This window comes from Daktulosphaira vitifoliae, unplaced genomic scaffold (genome assembly GCF_025091365.1).
Source record: "Daktulosphaira vitifoliae isolate Bord-2020 unplaced genomic scaffold, ASM2509136v1 Scaffold_3, whole genome shotgun sequence".
Lineage (NCBI taxonomy): Eukaryota > Metazoa > Arthropoda > Insecta > Hemiptera > Phylloxeridae > Daktulosphaira > Daktulosphaira vitifoliae.
This window is the reverse complement of record NW_026099574.1, coordinates 43,421,147-43,448,896: the sequence shown is the minus strand read 5'-3', so window position 1 is coordinate 43,448,896 and position 27,750 is coordinate 43,421,147. Positions and strand designations below refer to the sequence as shown.

General features: G+C 30.0%; 1 protein-coding gene across 2 annotated transcripts; it reads left to right on the top strand.

Annotated features, from left to right (window-relative positions):
• The first annotated feature begins 25 nt into the window (after positions 1 to 25).
• Positions 26 to 27,750, top strand: LOC126901035 (uncharacterized). Of its 2 annotated transcripts, none has more exons than XM_050677164.1 (4): positions 26 to 672; positions 15,841 to 15,981; positions 16,351 to 16,596; positions 27,186 to 27,750. In XM_050677164.1, the coding sequence occupies exons 1-4, from the start codon at positions 603 to 605 to the stop codon at positions 27,434 to 27,436; spliced, it is 708 nt and encodes a 235-aa protein (XP_050533121.1). In that variant the 5' UTR covers positions 26 to 602; the 3' UTR covers positions 27,437 to 27,750. The 2 variants fall into 2 exon arrangements, with proteins under 2 accessions (XP_050533121.1, XP_050533122.1); XM_050677165.1 differs by lacking the exon at positions 27,186 to 27,750 and adding an exon at positions 16,737 to 17,053.

Sequence of the window (27,750 nt, the reverse complement as noted above, 5' to 3'; positions counted from 1 at the left end):
TTTAGGCGAGTAGAAGTTGCGACCGTAAAAGTGATATTATAAAATTCAATTATTAGTAAACTAAAAGACAGCAATTGTAGAGTAATAAATTGAAAACTAAACAATAAATTGTGGAAAAATTTATTGATTACTATCAATTCGATGGACAGGTATTTAAGGAAATATATACTGAAATACTGAAGTCAATCGAGCTAAGTAATAAGGCGACTTATTCAAATAATCGGACAAACAAAATTGAAATGTCATTAATGTGTAGTATAACAAATATATTGTATGAGAGAAGACGTGACTAAGCGGTCAAATGGTAATATAGAAAAAAAAGATCCTACAGTATCTAACAGTCACTCGTTGTGCTTCTTGGGCCCGCGGTGTAAAAGTTAGTTCATATGCAATCTGACAACGTTGCCGCCAGTTTATAAACTTACACTTAATTTGAATCTGTGGCCGTTATGAAAATATTTGTTCCGTCTGCTGAAAAAGGTTGTATGAATAGGTCGCTCAAATTTTCTAAAAAGATTTATATTAATAGACCGTCCGGTTGGGTTATTTTACTATTTGTTATTGGTCGTCCGTTAGTGTAGTAGATAAATTACTTTTATAAAATGTATGTTGTTTATTATATCGGCCAAGTCAATTTTCGGTATAAATTATTCAAGCATCAGTTTAACTACAGTATGTTATTCTTTTTTTTTTAGCAAAAATATAATGTTTGATAGAAATATAAATTTTCTTATTACATTTTATTTAAGACTAAAAATATATTATAATTTATATTAATTTAACAGGTACGCACTTCAATAACTATTAAATTAAAATTTAAATATATAAATGATTTTTACAAAATTGTTTACAACTTAATAAATGTACAAAACTAAAATTATTTTTAAAATGTTGTTTAATTAGCTTTAAACAGTAATTGATTTATCATTGACTACTACATTTCTCCTTAAGTAATAATTTTGGAAATATTTTTTTCGGTATTGTTGTGTACTACTTATCTCTTAATTTATAAATGGTTAAATACTTTTTAGTTCATCCTCTATCACTTATTATGGGTACACTTTATTTTTTTAGATGGCAACATATATTATTAGCTTACTTATAAAATAAAAATGTAATTCTTATATTTTAAATATAATTTTTGAATCAGTACTTCAGAAATTATTACTATTATATATTTATATTTAGGCGAATTTTTTCAAAAGTCTGTATAATTATAAGTGGCAGAGCGTTAAAACACATTTTTAACGCTGTGACATGCTATTAACACCACTTAGCCTGTTTGCTTATAAACTAATCTTTTATTTGAATTTGTTGCTCTTATTCTTGTTGGCTCGATTGACTTCAGTATTAATTTTCTCAAATATCTGTCCATCGAATTAAAAATAATCAATGAATTTGTGGCCGCTCTAAAATATATTTTCCATCTAACAGTTGATTGAATTTATTGCCCAATATTCGAGCGATTTGCACCGTTTAATGATGTATAGTAAACTATTTCTATTAAATAGTTTTTCTATATCATTGTTGTTTTCTTTTTAACACGCTTATATTAGTTTCACTTGTATGTTGTGGGATGTTTGTTACTTTCCACGCGGCACGTGTCTAAGGCCTTGAGACTAGACGGTCGTAACGCATTCACCCCACCCCGCTCACCACTCGTAGAAAACAATATTTTCCAACCCGTAGACGCGCGCGTATCATCAATTATATTTATAACAAATTTTTATTGTGATTGACACGGCCCCGCGTCGTTTTACGCCGCAGTGCAAAGTCCAGCAAGTGCCGCACGGCCGACTACGTCCCGCCGTTAATGATACCGTAGTCTTCTACTCGTTGTCAGATTGACAACGTCAAAAAACCGATCCGCACTCGCACACTGTCCTCATTTACGCTGCTAACCTTTTGACGCCCGAGGATGACGACGGACATCGCGTCGTCGACGTCAGCGACAGTGCCGCGATATTATGCGAAGATCATATATTCCTACCGCCACCGCTAATATACAGGGTGTTCAGTAAGTCAGGAAACGGGTTTCTATTGTTCTCATTGTTACAAACAATGAGAACAATAGAAACCCGTTTCCTGACTTACTGAACACCCTGTATATTAATTACTATTAAAACTTATATATTAATACACTATATTCTCATTAAGAGATATGTAGTATATTCATTCCGATTACGGGGGATGATTCTCGTATCGTCACTATCTCCACGTTGCGCGCCTGCTGCTTTTCTTGGATGTGGTAGCCGTTTCTTAGACTCCCTCTCCGGAATCGAACCCTTATTTCCCGTTACCCGTTACAACCATGATATTGATATTAACTACTATCATAACATGAAACTAAAAAGTGAAAAATAAATATAGTTTAAAAAAACTAAAAAACACGCTTTTAAAGCACATCGAACTAAAAAGTTAAAAATAATTTTTAAAATTAACTTAAAACAATAATGAACGAAAAATACTAGTATTATTGTGAAAAAAAGCGTCAGGCGCTCAATATACAAAAAATATGGCATAAAGCATCCACGCTTTTTTTCACAATAATACTAGTATTTTTCGTTCATTATTGTTTTAAGTTAATTTTAAAAATTATTTTTAACTTTTTAGTTCGATGTGCTTTAAAAACGTGTTTTTTAGTTTTTTTAAACTATATTTATTTTTCACTTTTTAGTTTCATGTTATGATAGTAGTTAATATCAATATCATGGTTGTAACGGGTAACGGGAAATAAGGGTTCGATTCCGGAGAGGGAGTCTAAGAAACGGCTACCACATCCAAGAAAAGCAGCAGGCGCGCAACGTGGAGATAGTGACGATACGAGAATCATCCCCCGTAATCGGAATGAATATACTACATATCTCTTAATGAGAATATAGTGTATTAATATATAAGTTTTAATAGTAATTAATATACAGGGTGTTCAGTAAGTCAGGAAACGGGTTTCTATTGTTCTCATTGTTACAAACAATGAGAACAATAGAAACCCGTTTCCTGACTTACTGAACACCCTGTATATTAATTACTATTAAAACTTATATATTAATACACTATATTCTCATTAAGAGATATGTAGTATATTCATTCCGATTACGGGGGATGATTCTCGTATCGTCACTATCTCCACGTTGCGCGCCTGCTGCTTTTCTTGGATGTGGTAGCCGTTTCTTAGACTCCCTCTCCGGAATCGAACCCTTATTTCCCGTTACCCGTTACAACCATGATATTGATATTAACTACTATCATAACATGAAACTAAAAAGTGAAAAATAAATATAGTTTAAAAAAACTAAAAAACACGTTTTTAAAGCACATCGAACTAAAAAGTTAAAAATAATTTTTAAAATTAACTAAAAACAATAATGAACAAAAAATACTAGTATTATTGTGAGAAAAAGCGTGGATGCTTTATGCCATATTTTTTGTATATTGAGCGCCTGACGCTTTTATCACAATAATACTAGTATTTTTTGTTCATTATTATTTTAAGCTTAATTTATAAATTATTTTTAACTTTTTAGTTCGATGTGCTTTAAAAGTGTGTTTTTTAGTTTTTTTTAACTACATGTATTGTTCTACTTTTAGCAGAAATTGTTGTTTGATTGAAGTTTAAAATTTTCTATTTACGTTTTATTTGAGATTCAATGTATGTTGTAATATACATTAATTAAATTATAGTTCTATAAAAAAATTACATCAGAAAACAAATCCTTATAAAAAAAAATATCGACAAATACGAATCTTCAAGGTATATAATTTTACTGTTATTATTTACTTTTAGCTTAATTACTATATTTTTAATTTAATTAGACTTCTCCTGTAATAAAATTATTTTAATTATTTTTATAAATAATTTTCTGTTATCTCTCATCAAATAAGTAAAATTTTTTTTTTAATTAACTTTTTTTCTTAACATAATTTATAAATGAAGGATGTCAAATTTTAATTTGTTTAAATAATAAGTATACATCGCATAATAATAACAAAATAAAAATCCCCCCGAAATGTTTAAAAGCTTAATTTTATAAAAGTATGTCAAATGTTGAGTCATTCCAAAAATTAATTAACACAATTAAAAAAAAAAAAGAATTTTTTATTAGGTTATTATTTTGATAAATTAAAATATGTTATATAAATTGTAATTCAAACTACATGAATCATAATACTGATATTAATAATAAAAAAAAACTGCCATTAAAAACATGTTCAAAAAGTAAAAACATCTTAGCAAAACTAATAGAATTAAAAACCTGTCAAAAATAAAATGATGTAATTGTTATGACTATCGTCGTAGGATACTAATAAAATAACACGGTTGCTTACTACAAGTGGCACGAAGCCGTATATTAATTGTTCGGGAACAAGAATAGTCAATTATAAACTAGAACAGAAATAACAGAAAAAAAAAACAAAAAAATGTACAATACACAATATGTACGAGAAACCGCCGGTGAAGTCGTAGCCGCTGCTGGTTGATACAGTGCGATATCTCGATATCCGTAACGTGCGGTGTCACGGAGATTACTTAACGTATATTTGCGGCGGGTCCATCTTGCTGGACTTTGTACCGTGGCGTATCACACGCAGTGTTAGTCAGTCAAACTACCATATGCACGTAGTAGGGCGACGGCTGATAAAGGTGTCATGGGTCGCAGGGCTCCGTGTATTGAGAACGCCGCGGGAACGTGTCAAATACCCCCCCGCCAAGCCGCCGGTCTACTCAGTGAATCGAATAACGCGTGGCGCGATTACCATACCACAAATAGCTAATTATACCGCCCATCACGGTGAAGGCCGCAAATACTTACGTTGTTTGTTCTGACGAGCTGGTTTTTCACGCGTTATCGCGCTTTGTGGGCTGGGTGGTGGTCGATCGCGTCTTCCAATATGCCCTCCTCTAGCTGTGCACTGCCGAAATTGTTGTCGTGGCTGTTGTCGTTATTGCAGCGGTTGTTGTTGTTGTTGTTGTTGCTGTGATTGTTGTTGTTGTTGGGTCGACGGGTGTCGTTTCACCGACGACCACCCCCCAACGCTTTAGCATATAGTCCTTGTACCGCTGCTCGCGGCGCTTTTGTTCAGACGGTGAGTACCGTCTCACCGAGGGTACGTGGGGGGGGGGGCGCCGACGGCGGACCTGCGCCTTTGAGGACGCGCGGTCGTCGTGGGGGACAAAGGTTGAGGGCGGTGATGTCAGGTCGCGCAGCGCGAAATGACATCAGCGGCCGTGGTCGGGTGCTATCCATTCGCGTATCGCAATAACAGGACTGTTGGGGGCCGTATACCTGTCGTGCTGGGGGTGGGTTGCCGGGTCCCAAAATGTTGGGCCGCAACATTTATCACCCTCCTGGTCAGGGTGCTCGGGGCCCGTACCCCCAGTGTGGGCTGGGTTGCACGGGGGACCGCAACGAGTGCACTGCGCACATCGCGAAATGCGTCTTTACGGCCCATGCGGACACCCCGGTCGTAGTGGGCCCGTGTGACGGGGTCGCGAAGGACTTCAGGGAATGGGGCTCGGGCAGCGTCCTCAGCTGATCGGAGGACTCGCGGGAGTGGTTAGATGGTCCGGCCGATCTCATCCGCCAGATGGCGAGCGAGCCGGTGTAATTCCTGTAGGGAATTGTTTGTTGGGTTGGGGTCGTTGTTGTTGTTGTTCATGCTGAAACAGATATAAAAAAAACATAAATATCGTAGTCCGTCAGTCAGTCTGTGGTTTTTTTCACTTTTTCATACATGAGACATGAATTTTTCGCGGGGGGTTCTGGTCTGTCAAAAACGCCCCTTTCCCTAGGCGTTCTGCTAATCTGACGACACCCCACCACTTTGGCGCAAAACCCGCGCAAAATTTTTCGCTTGCTTTTGATAGGTGATGCGCTTTATAATAAATGACGTCCCCGACTGTATATTTTGTTTTGACGTGGCCGGTCGGAGGCGTGGTTATAATTTTTGTGGCTCGCTGTTCGCGCGTCAATCGATCGTTGTTAACAGCTGCAGGGGCTACCGGCTCTATCTGTTGTATGGCCCAGTCGCCCGGCCGTTTCCCTTCCCTTCCCAGTACGAGTACGAACGGGGGGTAGCCGGTTTGTTCATTACAGCGATTGCGTAACGCGAACAATAGCGGGGGTAGTTTTAAGTCCCAAGAAGAGTGACTGGACTCAATTAATAACGCACGAAGTCCCTTCTTTAATTCCTGGTTCCTACATTCTACCGGGTTGGCGCGTGGGTGGTATATCGGTGTGGTCCAGGCTTCAGTCCCCCACCGGTTCATCGCGTCGATCATTTCCTTCGACACCAGCGATTTGCCGTTGTCGCTTAAGATTACGCGCGCGTATCCGAAGCGTGAGGAAAATTTGCGCTATAGCGTATCAACAATTGTTTTTGTCATTGCTGCGCCGATCGCGTACGCTTCTGTCCACCTACTGAAACAGTCAGTCGCCACTAACAAGTTTGTCTTGCCCCTTTGTGTCCTGAGGTACGGGCCCATTAGGTCTATACTAATTACTTCCTATGGCTGTCTCGGTTGACGACTGACTATTGGATCCTCTGGACGTCTGTTTAGGGGCTTAGTACATGCGCACGAAACTCTTTAGCCCCTTACCGTAGAATCGTTACTTTATTGTCCGGTAGGTCTCTTTTCATCCAGGGTGACACGCTAATGGGTCGTCATAGTAATACCGAATTAGTTGATGTAATTAGTTACCGGGTATGACGATCGGTGTGTCCGCGCCTATACGCGCCCGCAAAAGTCCGTTTAATAAAAATAAATTCTCTTTGTTACTGGCGCACTTTAACTCGTTCGAAACGGGGTGCGTGTGATTAAATGTCGTTTAATGGATAAAAGAGACGACTCGTTATCTTGCCACTCTTGTACTTCCCGCCGTAAACGGACGACTGCAGAACGCGTCGTTTTCTTCGATAACGGCGTAAATATTATCAAGAGTGGCAGAACGTGGGGACGGTTGTAATGTGGGCGCCCCTATTAAATTGTCGTCGAGGGCGTCTTCGTCGACAGCGGGCCCCTCCGTCGGGTAGCATGACAACATGTCCGGCGCTTCATTGTGTTTGCCCGGTACGTGTGTTGTGGTGAAATTCAGGTTACCCAAGTGTAGTGCCCACCTGGTTAATTTGCTGTTGGTGCCCTTCGATTTGTGTAAATACGTTAACGCGGCGTTGTCCGTATACAATTCAAAAGGGGCATATTCTAAAAATGACCTGAATTTGTCNTACAATTCAAAAGGGGCATATTGTAAAAATGACCTGAATTTGTATGTGGCCCAAATGATCCCTAAACACTCGCGTTCAACAGCGGCGTAACGTTTTTGCACGTCCGATAACTTTCTACTAGCGTACGCGACAATATTCCTTTCGCCCGGCCCGATGCCGTGCTGAAACAATACCGCTCCCACGCCTAGTTCGCTAGCGTCGGTCTGTAGGCAAAACGTTTTTGTGTAATCTGGGGGAGAGAGGCATATCGCTGTTTTAATGTGTTCAAAAGCGCTTTGCTGTGTGCAAGACCACGACCACTTTTCCCCTTTTTTGAGCAGTTTAGTAAGGCGGTCTGTGCTGTCCGCGTAGTTATCGACGAACTGGCTATACCAATTGCATACCCCTAAAAATCTGCGTAAGTCCCTGACATTACGTGGGACTGGTATGGCGCGTATGGACTCAAGTTTTTCTGGTTCCTTATCGATGCCCTCTCCATGCATCAGGTGTCCCAAAAAAGAAATTTCTGAAAACCCGATTTTACACTTTTTAGTGTGGCACGTGAGACCATGTCGTTGTAGGCGCTCCAAAATTTTACTAAGGTGGTCTAAATGGTTTTCCACGTTGTCCGAAAATATCAAGATGTCGTCCAGATAGACTTGCACAAAGTCATTTATATACCCCCTAAGTACTTCGCTCATAAGTCGTACGAAGGTCATGGGTGCATTTTTAAGTCCAAACGGAAGTACACGAAATTGAAACAAGACCCTCCTCGTTCTAAACGCTGTGTATTTGCGCGGGTTTTGTTCAAGTGAGCATTGCCAATAACCTGATGGTAAAATGTAATATTGGTTTTACAATATATAATTCCTACTCAAAAGGCGAAGATTATCTATAGTATGAAAATCTACTTATTTAGATCACAAATCAAATTAACCACACAAGAACTATCGTCACTACAAGCTTTTAATATTTTTGTACTACAAGTTTACATAAAACTTTGGTACACTGCTCCTTGTGGGGAATCAGCTCCTTTCAACGATTTAAATCTATTGAAAGAGCTTAATTTATATAAAAATACTCATGAAATTATAGCTGATGCTGCTATTAAAAGTTTCTCTAGGCATTTATGGTATTTAAGTGACACTCTCGTGGGACTGGCTTTTTTTGACAGAAAAGTGCCAACTGAAATGAAAATAAAAATGGTGAAATCATTGGAAAACAAGGGGGCCGTCAACCCACAATGACGTATTAAAATCGAGTTGAATGCAGTTAAAACAATGCAGTTGTGCGATTTTGTAACTAATAATACCTTAAAATTATCTACAGCGCTAAATGTACTACAAGATTTTTTTAGTCAACATCCAAGTACTTGGGAAGAAAACGCTAATTATATTGATGGGCGTAAAAGGATACAAAGTTTAAAAGTAGTAAACGACGCTGCCGAACGTGGGATATCTTTGATTCAATCATTTAATGGGATACTTACTAATCAAGAAGAACAAAAACAGTATCTCTTGCAAGTAGTTGAACAACATCGAAAACAATATCCTAACCCAAATAAAAAAATAATTAAATGTTTTGAGTTTTTTAAATAATTATATACCATTTAAAAAAAAAAATAGTTTTTTTATTTTTTTAATCTTTGTGATGTAAAAAATTTAAAATAAAATCATATTGTGCGACCAGTAATTATTTTTATTTATCGTTTAATTTTTTTATGGACCTTTATATTGTAAAAACACATAATTTAAATGTGTTCAAAATAGTGAAAATTTTTTTTAATTGTCACCCTAGTGTGCAGGTATTTTTAAAAAGGAGGCTAAACACCTGTTTACTCCCCTATGTTACAAAAAAAATATGCCCTCATATTTTTGGAAAATTAACTTTGGTTGTTTATAACACTAAATTAATGGAAGGGAAAAAAAAGGTTAATATATTTTGTGTCATTTTCCTTTTAGAAGTGATCACATCATTTCAATATTTTTTTTTTTTTATCCAACTTATTAATAATTAATTATAATTATTATAATATATATTTTTTTTCATTTTTCTTTTATTCAAATGTCTGTGTGTCTAGAAAGACAAGGTAATAAAAGTTTTTTTTTCTTCTTTTTTTTTATCGTACCTCTTATGTATGTTTTTTTTTTTTTTTGGGTGGTACTTAGTAGCATACTATTTTATAAGGATTTTCCCTTTTTTTCCTTTATAATGGAATGAGTATTATTTTGTGTATTGTACCAGAGTTAATATTTTTTTTTTCCAAAAGAAATAAAAAAATAATAATAAAGTTTATATCACAGTATTTTTAACTCTACTTATGATTCATATAGCCCTCAAATTTTCTTAATCTAATTTCTCCCTTATTCTAAAATACATAATTATTATACATTTTTTTATTATTTTTTTTTACATATGTTCTATGTTGTTGATTACTGTTATTGCTTTATACTTTGTTGAATGGCTTCTTGTTCTTTACGATTAATTTCTAGGTCACACAATAGTCTTTCCACTTATTTTGCTAATTTTTTGTCTGATTTCTTTGTTTGTGAGTGGGCCATTTCCTTTTGGGTTTTGTTGATTTGTATAAGCTTTTTTCAATTTTTTGTTTTTGTTCAGTTGACAAATATCTCACATTAGCGGGCTGTGCCATTTTCTGTTAAGTGTTTGAGTGTATAATTCTAGTAAACCTATGAGGTTGTTAATTTTCAATCTTTTCGCAATATGGTCAAAAACGCACTTAGTTATTCTGACGTCATACCTTGGATCGTGATAGTTTTGTACCCCATGTTTGTTTTCACAAATAAAGAAATGCATTTCCCCCAGACTTAACATGTTACCATTTTTGTAACATATCCCTAACATCTGCTTAAAATAAAGTTCCCTTGATTTTAGATTTGTTAATGTTAGATAAAATGTTATTCTTTTATCTTTATCCTCCGTTGCAGAAATGTTAAGAATAGTAACATATATTTTAAGTCTTTTTAAGATTTTACCGTTCGTATTTCCCTCGAAAACTACTATTACTGGAATTTCTGAATTATTCAAAATTGTCCTGTAAATAAAATCGTGGTTAAGTGTGTCAGTCCTTGCGAATTGGCTGTCATGTAGTTCTGCTAAGAGAGGGTAGGCCCTTTACTCTTTTTTCCTTTGAATATTTTCATTACCCCTTTAACAAAAGGTGACCAGACACTTTTCGTTAATAGTTGTGTGTACTTTTTACCCAGTATTAATGGTGTCCCTTCTAATTTTATTATTTGATCTTGGTTTAAACTACCTGATATGGCCCCACTTACTAAGACAATGTCATATCTTCTTAACATTCCGAATTTAAAATCTATAATATAAAATTTGTAATTATTGTCCATTTTGTAAAAAGTTGTAGTAAAAGAATAAAAGAGTCAGTAGAAAGTTATAAGTTAGTTTAACGAGTTTTACCTGTGAAAAATAAAATTTATTAGCTTAAATTAATGTTAGAGTAGTTTGTATGTTTCATATGAGCAATAAGTTAATATATGATAAGTATTTAGAATTGTCTCCTTGGAACTGGAGGTGGCACTAAAATCATATCCATTTTTATTATAGGATATATTTTGCAACACAATAAAATTATGACCAATTATAATATTGTCAGCCATGATAGATATATTATATCCCCAAGAAAATCATCCATAAAAGGTGTGATATTTGTTTTAAAATGATGTCATTAAAGAACTTTTCTGGATTTGGCATTTGTTTTGTAATGTGAAAATTTGGTATTTTATTTACCCAGTCTCTGTCTAAGATTTCTGTTAAGTTTGCAAAATATATTTTTTCACTCTGTTCCTCATGCTGTATTTTAAGTGACTGTATATTAGTCTATGATATCGAAATTACACGTTTCTTGTTGATTAACACACTGGAAATAACAATATTTATTAAGTTTATTAAGCGGTAAATTTTTGAAAATAGCTTCTACGCATTTTGGTGTTAAAGTAATATCAGTTGAAAATTTTGGAATGAAACAAAGTACTGTTATGGGCAGATCGCAGTCTCTTAAGGATAGACCTGATATCAAACAGTGTTCGTTGTTAACTGAATTGACTGCGATATAAGTTTTTCCTGAATAGATGAGACACATATAATCGTTAAATTTGATGAAATGAGCAGGTATATATTGAAATAATTTCCAATATGCAAAGCTCTCTTGTATAGGAATTTTTATTTTTACTAATATTTGATTTTCTGAAAATTGGCATTCTGTAATAGGTAAATTGTAATACACTGATAAGTTACTTATAGGAATTACTAACGCATATCCTTCTTTTTTAATAACTTTTTCGAGTTTTATGAGATCAGTATAGAGGATTTCAGAGTTGATTATTCTAAGTGGAATTTTGTGTAATTTACAGTGCAGATGAGTGCTTGAGTCCCTTTCGTTGTTAGTTAAACTTAGTAAGGCTATTAATATATCATGGACAACCTCCTGAATACCTAAAAATTTATTTTCATTTTTGGTGGTTTCTATTAAGTTGTTATTATTTCATGTTTAATCAATTCCTTAAATGAATCTCTTAACATATTATATTTTGAAATAGTACTCTTTGCGTAAGAATTTAGTTCTGAGGTTATGTTTGTTAAGTCAGAATGGTCGGAGATAAAAGTGTCTTTAAATTTATTAATTTGCTCTTTTAGTGCTACTTCATTAGTATAAAATTGTTTAAGTTGTTTGTCAGTAGCCACATTATAACAAAAATGAAAGAAATTTCCAAAAACTTGTATACCTCTTATTTTCCTTTTGTTAATATTATTAGTAATTTTATTAAATTTTTCAAAAATATCTAAACTGATTTCCTTAATGTTTTTGCCTACTAGTTGTAATATTTTTAGAGACTCGTCCACAATATTACAGTAATTAGAATCTTTACTTTCGCAGTAATTTTCGATTAAATAATTATTTTGTTCATTTTAATTCGTTTTACTTATCTTTTGGGTATAAATTAAAGGAATACTTTTGTCGTATAAAATTGTATCCGGTATTTCATCGAAGAAGGCGCCAGAGGAAATAGTTACAGCAAGATTTGCTTCAAGTGATTTTTGAATTTTGATTATTAGTAATATAATTGCAAACAGGAATTTCAACTAAAAGAAAAAATAGAATAACAATGTGCCCCTATAGTTTTAAAAAAAAATCGGCCATTTCCCATTTTATTTACTGCTATATTATTATTATACATTATAATTAAATACTACATAAGTATACATCATTAAAAACCGTTTAAGAACTATATAAACATATTGCTTTACACTTATTGGCTGGTTTATAAGAAATGTATATAGCAACTTTGTACATTTTTAACAATGATCTTAATATTGCTACACTTTAAAATCAATAACAGTTTTATTGACTAATAGATCGAATAAAATATTATATATTGTGTTTTATAAATAAAATAAAGATTCAATTTAAAGTTCAAAAACAATAATTATACTTTAGTTAAATGGCTAATTTTTTAAAGCGCTATTACAGAAATTTAAAGAAGAAGCTTGGCTTCAAAAATAAGAAAATAGGTAACTCTATTTATTTATTTCTCGTACATTTTTATTATTGTTGAATTGAATATGTTTAATGATTTATTTGNTTATTATTGATGAATTGAATATGTTTAATGATTGATTTGTTTTCTAAAAATGATAGAAAACTTTACTTTAATTGACATTAACTTATTAGCTTCGATACGAAGCTGAGAAGGTATTAATTTTACTATGATGTGTTTTTTTTTTTTGTGTGTCTGAATACGCTCAATCTCAGCTCTCACTGAACCGATTTTGATGAAAAATATGTCAAAAGATCACAAATCGTATCTAGTTGAAGACATTACCCTCAAAAATTGAAAAAAAATCCCTCGTTCCTCGTAAACGGGGGAAATCCCCCAAAAAATTACAAATTTAAAAATCGNCGTAAACGGGGGAAATATCCCAAAAAATTACAAATTTAAAAATCGCTAATTTTCGATATTTTTTCATTTTTTTTTACTTAAAATTGCCATAACTTTTTTAAAAATGATCGAATCAATATAATTTTTTTTTTTATAGATACCTNAAAAATAACCAAATCAATATAATTATTTTTTTTATAGATACCTTAGATATTTACCTATCATTTTATATATTTTTTTTATAAATTTGACCCTTTCCCTGGCCACAGAAGAAGATTCAAAATGACAACTTTTTCACAAAAAATTAACTTTTTCAACATAACTTTTGAAAATGTTCCGAAAAGTCTGACACTTTTATATATATCTTAAATTAAAGCTTATATAATATACTTTAATTTAAAAAAAAAAATGTGACCTCTGGATTTGTCTTCACGGTAAAAATGACTACCGTATTCAAAAATTTGCTATTTTTGTGTTAAAATTCTGGGTTTTGTATTTTATTTTATTTTAAAATACCTGACAAGGGGACTACAGATTTTCATAAATATTATATAAATAAAAAATTAATATAGCATAGAAAGTTAAACTTATTTAAATTTGTTTGCTTCTTTTAAGTCGAGAAAAATAACTTTGAAATTTGAACTAGCTTAAATAGCCTATTTTTTCACCCGACGGTAGCGACGTACGGTTGCCGAGTTGGTAAAATTTATGTTTTACACGCTTGGGGTACGAGGTTCCAACCCGCGTATGGCAATGAATTTTTTGCATTTTTTCTTAATTCTTTTTAAGTTAGTATAAATTTTTAACTCATTTAGATTCAATAACTTCAATAAAGATCAATGATCCCATCACTTTAGTCGCCCCTTGCAAGAAGAAATTTCTTATTCGTATTAAAATTATTTTACTATATTTTAAGTTTTAGCTTCGATGCAAAGCCGAGAAGATGTTTTTTTGTGAATATCATTTATTTTCTCTGCTCTAACTTGACCTACTTTTTTCAACGATACGTCCAATGACTACAATTCGTATCTAGTTGAAGATATTACTCTCAAAAATTGAAAAAAAAATTCTAATTTATCAATTAAACAGTTAGTTATTACATCGTCTCCATAAAGACAATTAAAATCATTAATTTCTAATGTTTTCAAAATATTTATTAACGAATGAAGTTTGATATGATAGGTTTCAACTACAAAATTAAATCATTTTACTTTGTAATTTAATAATTTTATTACTCTGTTTGTGTGTGCTACTATTAGACTATAATATTCAAATTTTTTTCTAACGTGTTGCTATATAAATCATTTCTAAAAAAAATGATTGTTTTTTCTCCTGAATTAACAATTGATTTTTTCAAATATAATCAAATTTTATAATACGCTCAATTGAGTAAATCTTTTTGACAACTTTGTTTTGATTGGTACATTTATTTAAAGTAAATCATTAAAATTAATTAAGTTCTTAATATTTCAATTGTAGAATCTTTTCTACAAACAACAAAAGTTACTAGGAAATTATTACTATTACTTCTATTTAAGTTATCTATTACCATAAAAATGCAAAAAAATATTGAGCTTTTCTGATAAATTTACAATAAATAGTAATTATAAAACTTTCTGACTGCATATTGATCTTAACGATACAATTTTTTTAATTGTCATAAAATTTTCTATTTAATTNACTTTCTGACTGCATATTGATCTTAAAGATACAATTTTTTTAATTGCCATAAAATTTTCTATTGAATGATGTCAATGTCAAACTTACCAATTGAGCTAAAAGTTATGGTAAAATATATTTTTTTTTTATTATAAACATTTACAACAATCAACTTTAAACGATTAAAAAAATAGGTTAAATATGTCATTTTCCTTATTTTTAACTTATTAATAATATTATTATTAATTCTTCTTTCAACATTCATTTCTATAACTGTTCTTACAGCTTCCGATTCTTCTCTCCTCATAACATGACTAGATTGTTAATCTAAGTCTATTTTTTGTCAGCTTATCCACGATTGACGCAACACCTATAATTCCTCTTATATGCTCGTTCCTTATCCTATATTTTCTAGTCACTCCACTCATCCAACTAAGCATTCTCATCTTTATTACACTTATTCTCTGCTCTACTTTCTTATCAACGCCCAACACTATGAACCATACATCATAGCTGGCCTCACAATTTCATAGTAAATTTAAAAACTATAATTAGTATTTATTCATATATTATATTTAAAAATCAAAGAACTACTAATCAGGATATAATTAAAGAAATATGAGTTGATGCTTCGATGAGAAGCTGAAAAGTTATTTGTTTTATTATGATGTGTTTTTTTTTTGAGTCTGTTACCACTTTTTCTTAGCTCTCACCGAACCGATTTCCTTCAATGATACGTCAAAAGATTACAAATCGTATCTAGTCGAAGATATAACCCTCAAACATTGAAAAAAATTCCCTCGTTCCCCGTAAATGGGGGAAACCTCCAAAAAAATTACAAATTTAAAAATCGCTAATTTTCTATGTTTTTTCAATTTTGTTTACTTAAAACTGCCATAACTTTCTTTAAAATGAACAAATCAATATAATTTTTTTTTTTGTTAATGTATTTACCTATCACTTATTATATTTATTTTTATAAATCTGACCATTTACCTGCCCTCAGAGTGGATTTAAAATGACAACTAATTAGATTTAACTAAAAGTGTCTTGTATACAGATACGGCCATTCAGTCTGCTTCATTGTCACCAATTTATGAATCAAATTTGGTGTCTGAAGATTTACCTGACCCGGGCAAAGTTCTAGATAGCCTATCTATGAGCATGGATTATATTATTGAGCCACCTACAGCTTTTTCAGGTATTTATATGAAAATTCGTTTTTTTAGCTTCGATGAGAAGCTGAAAAGTTATTGGTTTTATTATGATGTGTTTTTTTTTTGAGTCTGTTACCACTTTTTCTTAGCTCTCACCGAACCGATCTCCTTCAATGATACGTCAAAAGATCACAAATCGTATCTAGTCGAAGACATTACCCTAAAACATTGAAAAAAATTCCCTCGTTCCCCGTAAATGGGGAAACCTCCAAAAAATCACTTATTATATTTATTTTTATAAATCTGACCATTTACCTGCCCTCCGAGTGGATTTAAAATGACAACTAATTAGATTTAACTAAAAGTGTCTTGTATTTACCTATAATTTATTATATATTTTATAATGTATATAGATACGTCCACTCAGTGTTCTTTATTGACACCTATCACGGATTCGATTTTGCAGTATATAGAGTCATTATACTATGTTTTTGGAATTACCGAGACTAGCTCTTTAAATGAGGTGCATAAAGAACCTACGGAATCATTTATGAAGTCTGCAGAATTACCTGATGAAGTCGCAGATTTGGTTATAGAATTAATGAAAATGCGTCAAAATGTAATGCAACCAAATTTAGAGTCACCTCCAGTTATGACAGGTATTTATATGAATATTCGTTTTTTTTTTCATAACAAATTTTTCTATAAGTTAATTAGACGACTAACTTAATTCATGTATAATTTTACTTATATGAATTATATACAAGTAATTTTTATTAAAATTTATTATATAAACCAGCTACACGTGTTGAGAGATATACTCAGAAAAATTCTGGATCTGAATTAAATGATTTAACTAAAAGTGTCCTGTATACAGAGACGGGTACTCAGTGTATGTTATTGTCACCATCCACGGATTCAATTTTGCAGAATATCGATTTACTATACTCTGCATTTGGATTTAAATAAAAAATTGAAGGAAGATTATTATGATTAAGAAAAAATTATTTTTGAAAGAAATTGTTGTTAAGAGTTAAATAGATGAATAATTATAAATATTTTGTTGCATCATTAAAAAATTATGTACTTATATACTTAATATAGTAACTTATTTTCATGTTATACGTCATTAATGTAAATTATTAAATTTTATAAAATTTTTCAAAAAGTTAATATATTTTTATTTGAAAAACAGATACGGCTTGCTTATTTAATTTTAATAAATGATATCTTAAGATAAAAACAATAATAATTAAAATAAAAATATTATATCATCAACAATAGTTGAAATCTAATTTGATATATATTACTTATGTATTAGAGTAGTAACGTGCGCAGGTATTTTTAAAAAGGGGGCTAAACACTTGTTTAATTTTTAAATATTTTTATTAGCGCAAAAATTATATACTTTTAAAATTATAGTTGGGTAATGTGGGGGTGGAGGTATATATCGTCTTTAGTATTTCATCCTTGGGTATTAGAATGGTCCTTAAAAACATAGTTTTGAAATCCATCATTCTCACCTTCCTAAATTGTTTTAGTTTATGCAAAAATAAACCAAGCAAAACTTGATATTGATTAATCTAAGTTAACATGTGTAGTAACAGGGTTGAAAAATTTAATGATAATGTTAGTTTTTCAGTTTTTATTGTTTATATCAAAAGCTATGACTGACATGGCAAAATTTTTAGAAAAAAATGATAGATCAAGCTATTCATTAGTAAAAAATGTTTAATTTAATTTTCATAAATTTATTTTATTCCTTTTTTTTTTTTTTGATAATATAATAGAAAATAAAATACTAACAGTTAGGTACTTGCATTTTTTTATCCAATTCGTTGCATTATTTTTAGATAATATATTGGCATAAAGCGTGGATGAAACACATATACACCAGTTCGAACTGTAATCAATGGCCACAGCTTATTTATTAGATGACATAATTATAAGTATTCTATCATCATCCATAGAATCTAGAAACGAAACGTTTCAGCTAAATAAAATAAAATAAATTTCATAACACTTTAACTTGATTTAAGGTCGATGTATAATGAATGCACGGGACTAAGTTCATATTATAGTGATGATATATTAGGTCATGCCGTCGATTCTCTCATTATATATAAGTCTTCTGTGTGTAGTAATACAATAATAAGAGTGTTTAAACGTGGTGTTTTGATCAAGGTTTGGATATTTTGGAGATTTGGTCAATTCGTGAGCAACGAGGTTCTATTGGGGTTATAGAGTCCGAGGATTTAGATCAGTAAAGACAAACAGACATAAAAATAAATGAATAAAGTTCCTCTCTTAGAGGTATTAAACGCTGAGGTATTCTTGTAGTGTGTGGTGTCTTGGCCTCCTATTTAACACCCAGATATGTACTTCGATGCCGTGATGTCGCACGAATTGAACGGGATAATTAATTTTTAATTTAAAAAATTAATCAATTTGAGAAATTATTATTTATAATATCTATTGTACTATTGTCATGTTGTGCTACATTTTTTATGGAGAGTTTTTAATTCCTAAGGTTTAAATTTTTTTTAACAAACATAATATTATGAGGTTTTTATGAAAGGAATAATACCACATACTCTTCCTGACATCGGAAGTAAGTTACTGGATTAACCCCTACTTTTCTACATAAATAATTCATTATGTAATTAATTTGACTTAGAATATTGATATTATTACTTCAAAGTTACTAAGCATGCAATATTTATTTATTTAAATGTCCTATCTAAAATCAATAATCTTATTATAGAATCTTATTGCTCTGTAAGCAACATTTTGTACTCTTTTATTATTCATATTTATTTTTGTTTTGATGATTAATATTTTAAAAATAATTTACACTTTATTTCTAATTTTATTTTCTAATGATTCACTAAAATAATATTAATTTTAGCACGTGTGCTTTAATTTTGTGTTTATTTTTTTGTTGCTCATTGCATCTATTAATTTAAAATATGTATTTTTAAGATTAATCCATAAAAAATCTGCATGTATATGACACTGGTCAGAAGAATATTATGATCATTTTACTGTGCCATAAGCTCTATCTTTCCATTGGATAATTCACTACTTAATAATTCAACTACTATTCTGTTGTGATGGAACATTGTGCAGTTACATGTAATGTCTTATTATATTACGATGGGTTTATTTAATTTTATATTTTCAGTAGAATGCACGGTTCATCAATTTAAGAAATAAACAAATTTCTCGACATTTTTAATTGCATAATAAGAAATTAGTATTTCTATCAAAACAGAATTTGTTAATAAGATGTTTAAGAAAAATATACAATAGAAAATTTCAATTGTATATTTTTCAATATATTGATAACATTTTAAAATATATTTAAAAAGTTACTTATACAATGAACAATGATTATCATCCTATAATATAAAAAAACTTAATTAAAGAGGATCAAATGAAATTTTTTTTTAATTGATATTTTTATTCATAATAATAATTACAAATATTATGCATTAATTTACCAATTTTTTTCAAATACATATCATAAAAAATCTGTTGCTTATTGGAGTTTAAAAAAACCAAAATAACACATTATTTTTAAAATACATATGAAAAAATATTAAAAGATAAAATACAAAAAAATACAAAAAGAATATATATTTAAATTACATAATTCATTTGTTAGATTAATAAATAAACCATATCAAAAGTCAGTTAATAAAACATCATATATATTAGCTTCGATGCGAAGCTGAGAAGGTATTGGTTTTACTAAGATGTGTTTTTTTTTGTGTCTGTTACCACTTTTTCTCAGCTCTCACCGAACCGATTTCTTTCAATGATACGTCAAAAGATCACAAATCGTATCTAGTCGAAGACATTACCCTAAAACATTGAAAAAAATTCTCTCGTTCCCCGTAAATGGGGGAAACCTCCAAAAAAATTACAAATTTAAAAATCGCTAATTTTCGAATTTTTTTCAATTTTTTTTACTTAAAAGTGCCATAACTTTTTCAAAAATAAACATATCAATATAATTCTTTTTTATNTAAAAATAAACACATCAATATAATTCTTTTTTATATAGATGCATAATATCATTACCTTTCATTTGGTATATTTTTTTTATAAATTTAACCCTTAACCTGCCCACAAGGGGGGATTTAAAATGACAACTTTTTCACAAAAAATTAATTTTTTTAACTTAAATTTTGAAAATGTTCCGGAAGGTCTGACACTTTTATATATATCTTAAATTGAAGCTAATGTAATGTTCTTTATTATGGTAAAAAAAAATTTCGTACTTTATTTTGTCTTCAGGGTTTTACATATTGGTAAAACATAAAACGAGTGTCGTGAATACTTTCGCCCTCCGCATACTTCTAATCATATCGTTTAGATTGGGCGTGGGGTACGCGTCTGAAACGGCCACTTCGTTGAGTCGCCTATAGTCGATGCACAAACGAGAGGAGCCGTCTTTTTTCTTGGCCAGGACGACTGGCGCCAACCAAAGCGAAGTTCTGGGTTCTAGAAGTCCCTGTGATTCCATATCATCTACCATTTCGTCTATCACCTCTTGTTTGTGTAGAGGGTACGGGTATGGTTACAATGCAATGGGTTTCGAGTCCTTTAGAACGATATCGTGTTTGATTAACTTTGTGCGTCCCACCATGTTATTAAAAACCGCAGCGTATTGTTTCACTATGTGAGATGTTAATTCGCGCGAATGTGGACCGCCTGCTATATCGATGTTTGGCCGATCTATACTGTGGGGGGTGCGGGGAGCGCTTGCTTTCCAGTACGCCGTAGTACGTTTTTAAAAATCAAAAAAGTATGTCGAATGAAAGAAGTATATAAATATTATTTCATATCAAAAAATTGTACTAATCCATACATTTTTCAAAAAGTTATAACATTTTAAAGTTAAAAATGTAAAATATAAAATCGAGAATTTTTACATAAAAAGAGCATACGGTAGCTATTTTCACCGTGAAGACAAAATAAAGTCCGAAATATTTTTTTTTCATAATTAAGTATATTACATAAGCTTTAATTTAAGATATGTAAAAAAGTGTCAGTATTTCCGGAACACTTTCAAAAGTCAAGTTGAAAAAGTTAATTTTTCGTGAAAAAGTTGTCATTTTGAATCCCCCTCTGTAGGCTGGTAAAGGGTTACATTTATAAAAAAAAATATTCCAAATGATAGGTAAAGACATCAAGCATCTATAAAAAATATATATATTGATTTGTTCATTTTTGAAAAAGTTATGGCAGTTTTAAGTAAAAAAAAATTTCGAAAATTAGCGATTTTTAAATTTGTAATTTTTTGAAGATTTCCCCCCGTTTACGGGGAACGAGGGAAATTTTTTCAATTTTTGAGGGTAATGTCTTCGACTAGATACGATTTGTGATCTTTTGACATATTGTTGAAAGAAATCGGTTCGGTGAGAGCTGAGAAAAAGTGGTAACAGACACAAAAAAAAAAATAAATAAAAAAAAAACACATCATAGTAAAATTATTACCTTCTCAGCTTCGCATCGAAGCTAAAATGAAGTCTCTCAGACTGATAACAAGTATCAACTTTATTTTGTTAAATGATAACGTTCATTTTTAATTAGCGTCTAAAATAGGAAATTATCAAGTTATAAAATAACTTGTTGAAATCAAAATTTGAACGAGTAATATGTAAATGATAAACGTATTTATACTAAGGAAGGGCGCACGTTGCCAAAAAATTCTCATGATAAAAATATTTGTACCTGCATTTCACCTCAGTTTTGATTTAAAAATTTTAATAACTTAGTACTGATCCAAAATTTGTTATGAATCCCTTATTTTCTTAAATTTACCATTTTCTGTAATTTAAAATTTATGAGGTGATTGAATATACCCGTGGTAGTCCATGCTCGTTGCAATAGACCACTAAAATGGAATGACAACAATGAATAGCAGCATTGTTTATATAAAATGTAAATTTATCTATGTTTGAATAGTATTTCTTAGAAATGAAAAGTGACAATGCGATACAGACGGCAAAAAGAAGCCACTGCATTACTATTCCCAACATTCAATATACACTTGAAAATTGGTTGCAGCGTCAAGTCGAAGTCTTTAGATAATAAAAAATTAATATAAGTCAATTTAACTTGTATGTTGTCATTAAGGAATATACCAAACATTTTTTCGATAATTTATAAATTGAGAATTATATAAGGTGATTGTCCAACAATGATTCACGCAATATCTTGAAAAATACAAAATATTATACTGTTTTTTCATTTTAAAGATTTATTAAACTTTACCTATTACTAATTAAAGAAAAAAAAATTAGTTCTCTTCTTACCACTTCAACAGATATCTTAAACTTTTGTTTTTTAAATAACAACAAATAAATATCGGGCTCATAACAAAATACTAAAGCTATGATTAAAATAGATAAAAATTTTCATGATGGACTATCGTAAGCCATATAATTATACATTAGCAAAAACAACACAAAATTGGAAAGAGTACTAAAAACAGTTCAATATTTTTCTAATAGCATCAGATGTAATGAAAAAATTTAGTTACTTCACAAGAAGTAAAAATATCTAATAACTTTAAGAAAAATCTTCTTTTGTTACTCGTGTTAAGAGTAGACTTTTATTTTGTCAATTGTTTGGACGCTATTAAACAGTACTATGAAATTAGGAACTATATAACTTTCCAATAGTACAAACTTGGTTGTGTCGTATATTCCAGTATACTCAATTAATTACAATTAAAAATTAATACTAACTCTTCACTATTGAGCATTATTTAAACAGTATTCTATTAAATAACACTCTTCTCAATATAAGTAATTTTTAAAGGACTGCTAAAGCACAAATTCAAGGTACTCCTTGTATCATCATTTAAGAAGGTGTTTCTTTTAACGATAGACATTTGATTTTTCTTAAAAATATAATTATTTATGTTATATATTTCTTAATTTATCAGTTATTAATACGATTTTATTACTTCCTATATACTTAATAAGTGTAGTTTTTTTAATTAAAAAATACATATTGAACTAGTTTATAAAATAAAATCTAATTAAATGGCCTATTACAACGTTGACCCATTATTTTAGAAGTTATTACCATTTTAAAATATAGACTGGAGCTGAATGCAGCTACTTTTATCATAAAACATTTTTCGATCTCACCTAACCTGCTGCCTAGGTATAAAAGTTTTAATAAGTAACTTCTGAAATATTGGTCTAAAAGTTGTTATCAATCAGTAATTTTTTGAATTAGATTATTATCTAATAAATAACTTAATTATGTATGTTTCCGTTTAATAATAAAAGTTAATATCCTTATCAAGTATGAGGGGTGAATAATTAATTTAATTTAATATTTAAAAGTAACTAATAAGTGATAAATTAAAATATATATAAGAATAAAAATGATGAAAGAAATTTTATTCTTTTTAACGTTAAAAGAATTATACTATATACAAGGCCATTAGTTAAGATAAAAAAATAACAATTTTTTTGGAAAACATTGAAAATTTTTTTAAGGAAATCATTGTTTTATTCAAAAAACTCTGTAATAGTAAATATAATTATAATTTTTTATCATCCATTCAGGAATAAGAAATTCAAAATTAAAATTTCATTAATATTTAAACCCTTTTTTTTAGTTTAATAGAAAAAAAAATATTAAAAAATTGTATTCTTATAACTTCTTTTATCCGATCAATCATTAGTGTTTTAAAATTGCTTAATTGGAATTAAAATAAAAACTTATCATTAATTTAGTTTTCATTACACAGAATGCATAATAATTCAATATAATATGAACCATAAATGTTTTATATAGTAATTATCAAGAAAAATTTTCCATATCGGTCATTTAACAATATACGATAGAAAACTTGTGTTGAATATTTAAGTATTTTATTATATAATAGAACAAGTAAGAATAACGCTTTCCTGGTAAAATTACTTAATATGCTCTAATTTGTAATTTTTTTTTCAATTAAACCACTTGGTCACGTGATTTTGCAAAAATTATTGCATGTGTCAGAAATGTTGGCCACTTTCGATAAAAACGCTCGCTGACGTCGACATTTTGCGACTTGAGGTCTGAAATTTTCATCAAATCCGCTCAGACACATCTGAGTTATGATATAAAAAAATTTTTTAACGTTCTGTGAGCTTTTATTTTTTTAATCGCTTAAGACATCAGGCCACGTCATCTGTATTTTAAGCCATGAAAACGATTTTTTTACAATACTATCTTAATGGTCTTACAATTTACATGTACGAGGAAGGTAGAAAAATCTTTTTTTTTTAAATCAACACACATGTATTTATTTTATGTTTTATTATAATAATTACGCACGTATATGTTTAAGGTGTTATTCCTTACATTCTTATTTTGTGAATTTTAATAAATTTAATAGTAATATATCGTACTAAATCATTTTTTACTATATGTACTTATGTACTTTTTATTTTTTTTTTAATATTGAACTATTTGTGAATTTAATTTTAATCATTGATATATTTTTCATCTACCAATTTTTTTTTCATAAATCTCAGTTACAGTTTTGTTTTCTGAACATAGTTTATTTAGTTTTTAGTGGCATTTTCGAGTAAATAAATACAATTAAAAATATACCGATTTGTTAATTTGAATTTGAATTTATATATATTTTACAAAATTAAGTGTTATTTTTAATACATATTATTGGGTCTTAGAGATAAATTCACATTAATCAAAATCTATTTTTTAATATTACTATGAAAAAACAAAATTTGTTTGAGCATGCTATCATTATATTCATAAATTTGTATTGATAAATGAATACAAACGTACAAAAAATGTATGTACATGAACACAATTGCCATATTGTGAGATATCTAAAAAAAAATAATAAATAAAGGACCTAAAAAAAATATATACAATTTGCCATAGGCGCTTATGGCACGGCGCATTTTAATCAACGCTGGCCCAAAACATTATAAATATACTCATTACCGAAGGGCTAAGAACAGAAGACTGGTTAGACCAACGCCACGAAAAACTAAACAATTTACATAGCTACAATGTAGCAGACACTCGTTAAAAAAATATATAATAAATAGACAAAATAAAAGTTGCAGCACACGCAACTAAAATTTGCCGTTACAGACGAAAACCAACAACATGGTTAATTTCCGATAAAATGCCGGACGCTCGGCCCGTCGGTCCGATGGCGACACTTCGGCTAGTCTTTGGAGGTAGGGCTGTACGAAATTATTAAACAGTGTCGGAAGCCGACAAGAATATTCTGTTTAATAAGGTAACATAAGGTAACATTGCAGTTGGTGAGCATCGCAAATGAGGTTCAACATAAGAAAGAAGCGGGGCCAGTGTATACACAAATGCTGTCCATGAACCGGTCCGAAGTAGCACACTATCTCGTACGCCTGCAAACAAATCACATCACCTTATCTGGTGATTATTTAGATGATAAACGCCGTCTTAGCTACGCGTAGCACGTACTCGGCCCAACCAAAATAAATTTTCAAATATACGAAAAATGAAGAGGCGCCTCTTTGTTTCGTTACAAACTAAAAATAGGACTTCTTATTACTCATTAAATTGAAAAAATTAAATTAGTTAAGTTTTTCTCTGTAAAGAAATGAAATAATAATGATTAAACTACATATTAATGTAGAGTTTTTTAAATCAAACAATATTTTCCTCTACAAAAATTTAAAATTTTCAATTGTTTCCAAGAAATTGATTGTCTTATTCTTAATAAATCAACCTATATAACATAAAAACTATATTTCCAAATAATATGTAAAAATAAAACATATTTTTAATTTTGAATTGTTACATTTATATATAATTATATATTATAATTATATAATTATTTCACTAACATAAGACATATACATTTATAATTCGTCATTGTTTAATTTTATAGATAAGACAAAAACATGTATATACGAAAATTTCATAAATAAATCTTTGATTTTACAAAATTAAAAAGAACATTTAATGTTATTTGGCTTCAATGTATTAGCGATAAATTCAATATTAATTTATTTACTGATTAGTCATGATACATGAATCATAATATATATTTTAAATCGCATTAATATTGTGTTAAAAAATGTATAATTTAAAAAAATGATTTGACATTCTATAATTATTTAAAATAATTAATAAAACATAAATTTATTTGTTTTATTTTTTAACCCTTAAATGAATATAGTTGTATTAATGCAACTTTAAGTAATATTGTAATAACTCATAGAACATTTTACGTAGGCTCATTTATTGGTACAGTATTTAGAATAAATTTCATATTATAATAAGTTTCATAAAATGATAACTAAGTGAAGTTATTAGTTAAAATATAATTTATTAATATCAGATGTCGTAATGCAAATAAAACATTTGAACTTTGGCAACTTGATAATCAACTGTATAATTTTTTTTTTTATTATGAAAATGTGTTGAGTAAACAGATTTTATTTTTTTCGAATTTACATGACAAATAATCACGAAACTAAAAATTAATACTAATTTTTGAAAATTATGGATTTCGAAAATTTCATTTTTTTTCTTTGATTACTTTAAACGTATAATTAATATTATCGATTAGTTCATAATATTTAAAGTATTTAAGGGAAAAAATTAGATTTTCTAAAAAACTAAGAACTCAATGTTTCAAATAACTCTTAAGTTGTATGAGTGCAACCATTATTATAAATTAAATGTTTAAACTTATATATACATATACATTTTATTTCTTACACTAAAATATAATAAATTGTTCAATTTAGAGTAATTACGTAATAATTAAACATGTACTACTACAATATAACTGATCGTTATAAATTAATTAAAAAAAAAAATTTTTGTTACATTTAAACAGTAAATGTAAACTGTATGTGACTAATGGCTTGGCAGCCGAAATTATAAAAAAAAAAAGACTGTTATCACAATTACTGGTGTATCCAGTGATTGATTTAGAAAAAAATTAGAAAGGGAACTCGGCAGATATTGGATAAACGAGCGTTCCTTACAAAAATTAACTGTAATATTACCATGGGGGGCTTCACCCCCCCACCTCCGCCATAACTACATCAAAAAAATAATAATTTTATTTTACAAACAAATAATAATAGAAAAAACACTAATTTTTTTCACATATAAATTTATTAGTTAATAATTAAATTATACTTCATACATTAGTCATTAAATAAATATTGATATGGACTATTTTTGTTTTGAGGAGATGTTTTTGGACAGTTTGGTTCATGTGCACTGCTTTTACCGCTTGTAATCCAACTTTCAACATATTTGTCCGGTTTAAGTAGCGGGACAGGAGGTCCATTACAATTAATAAAAACTAATGAAGATATATGCCCAGTAGTCAAAGCATTTCTTTTTGAGGTAAATATACTGTACATTACACTAAACGATCTCCAACATTCTGAGGAAGAAATTGCTATTGTTCTGACAGCAATTAAAAGAGGATGTCGATAGTTAATTTTTGAGGAATCTTTAAACTCACGGTACTAAGAATATAGAAAATATTGATTGTGGTCAACTTCATAGACCTATTAATAGTTATTTATAGATCCATTTCCAACTCCAGTTGAAGTTATAAGCGTTGTAAAACTGATATAAATTAGATAGTCAACATTAACTCCCGACGGGCAACATTGAGATAGCTGATAGTGAGAGAATATTAGTTTTATCCACAGATAAAATAAATTGGCTAAAATCTAGCCGGTAGATCGCGGTTTTTATTACGGAACTATAATGGATACATGTTACTAATTGTTGTAAAAACTGAA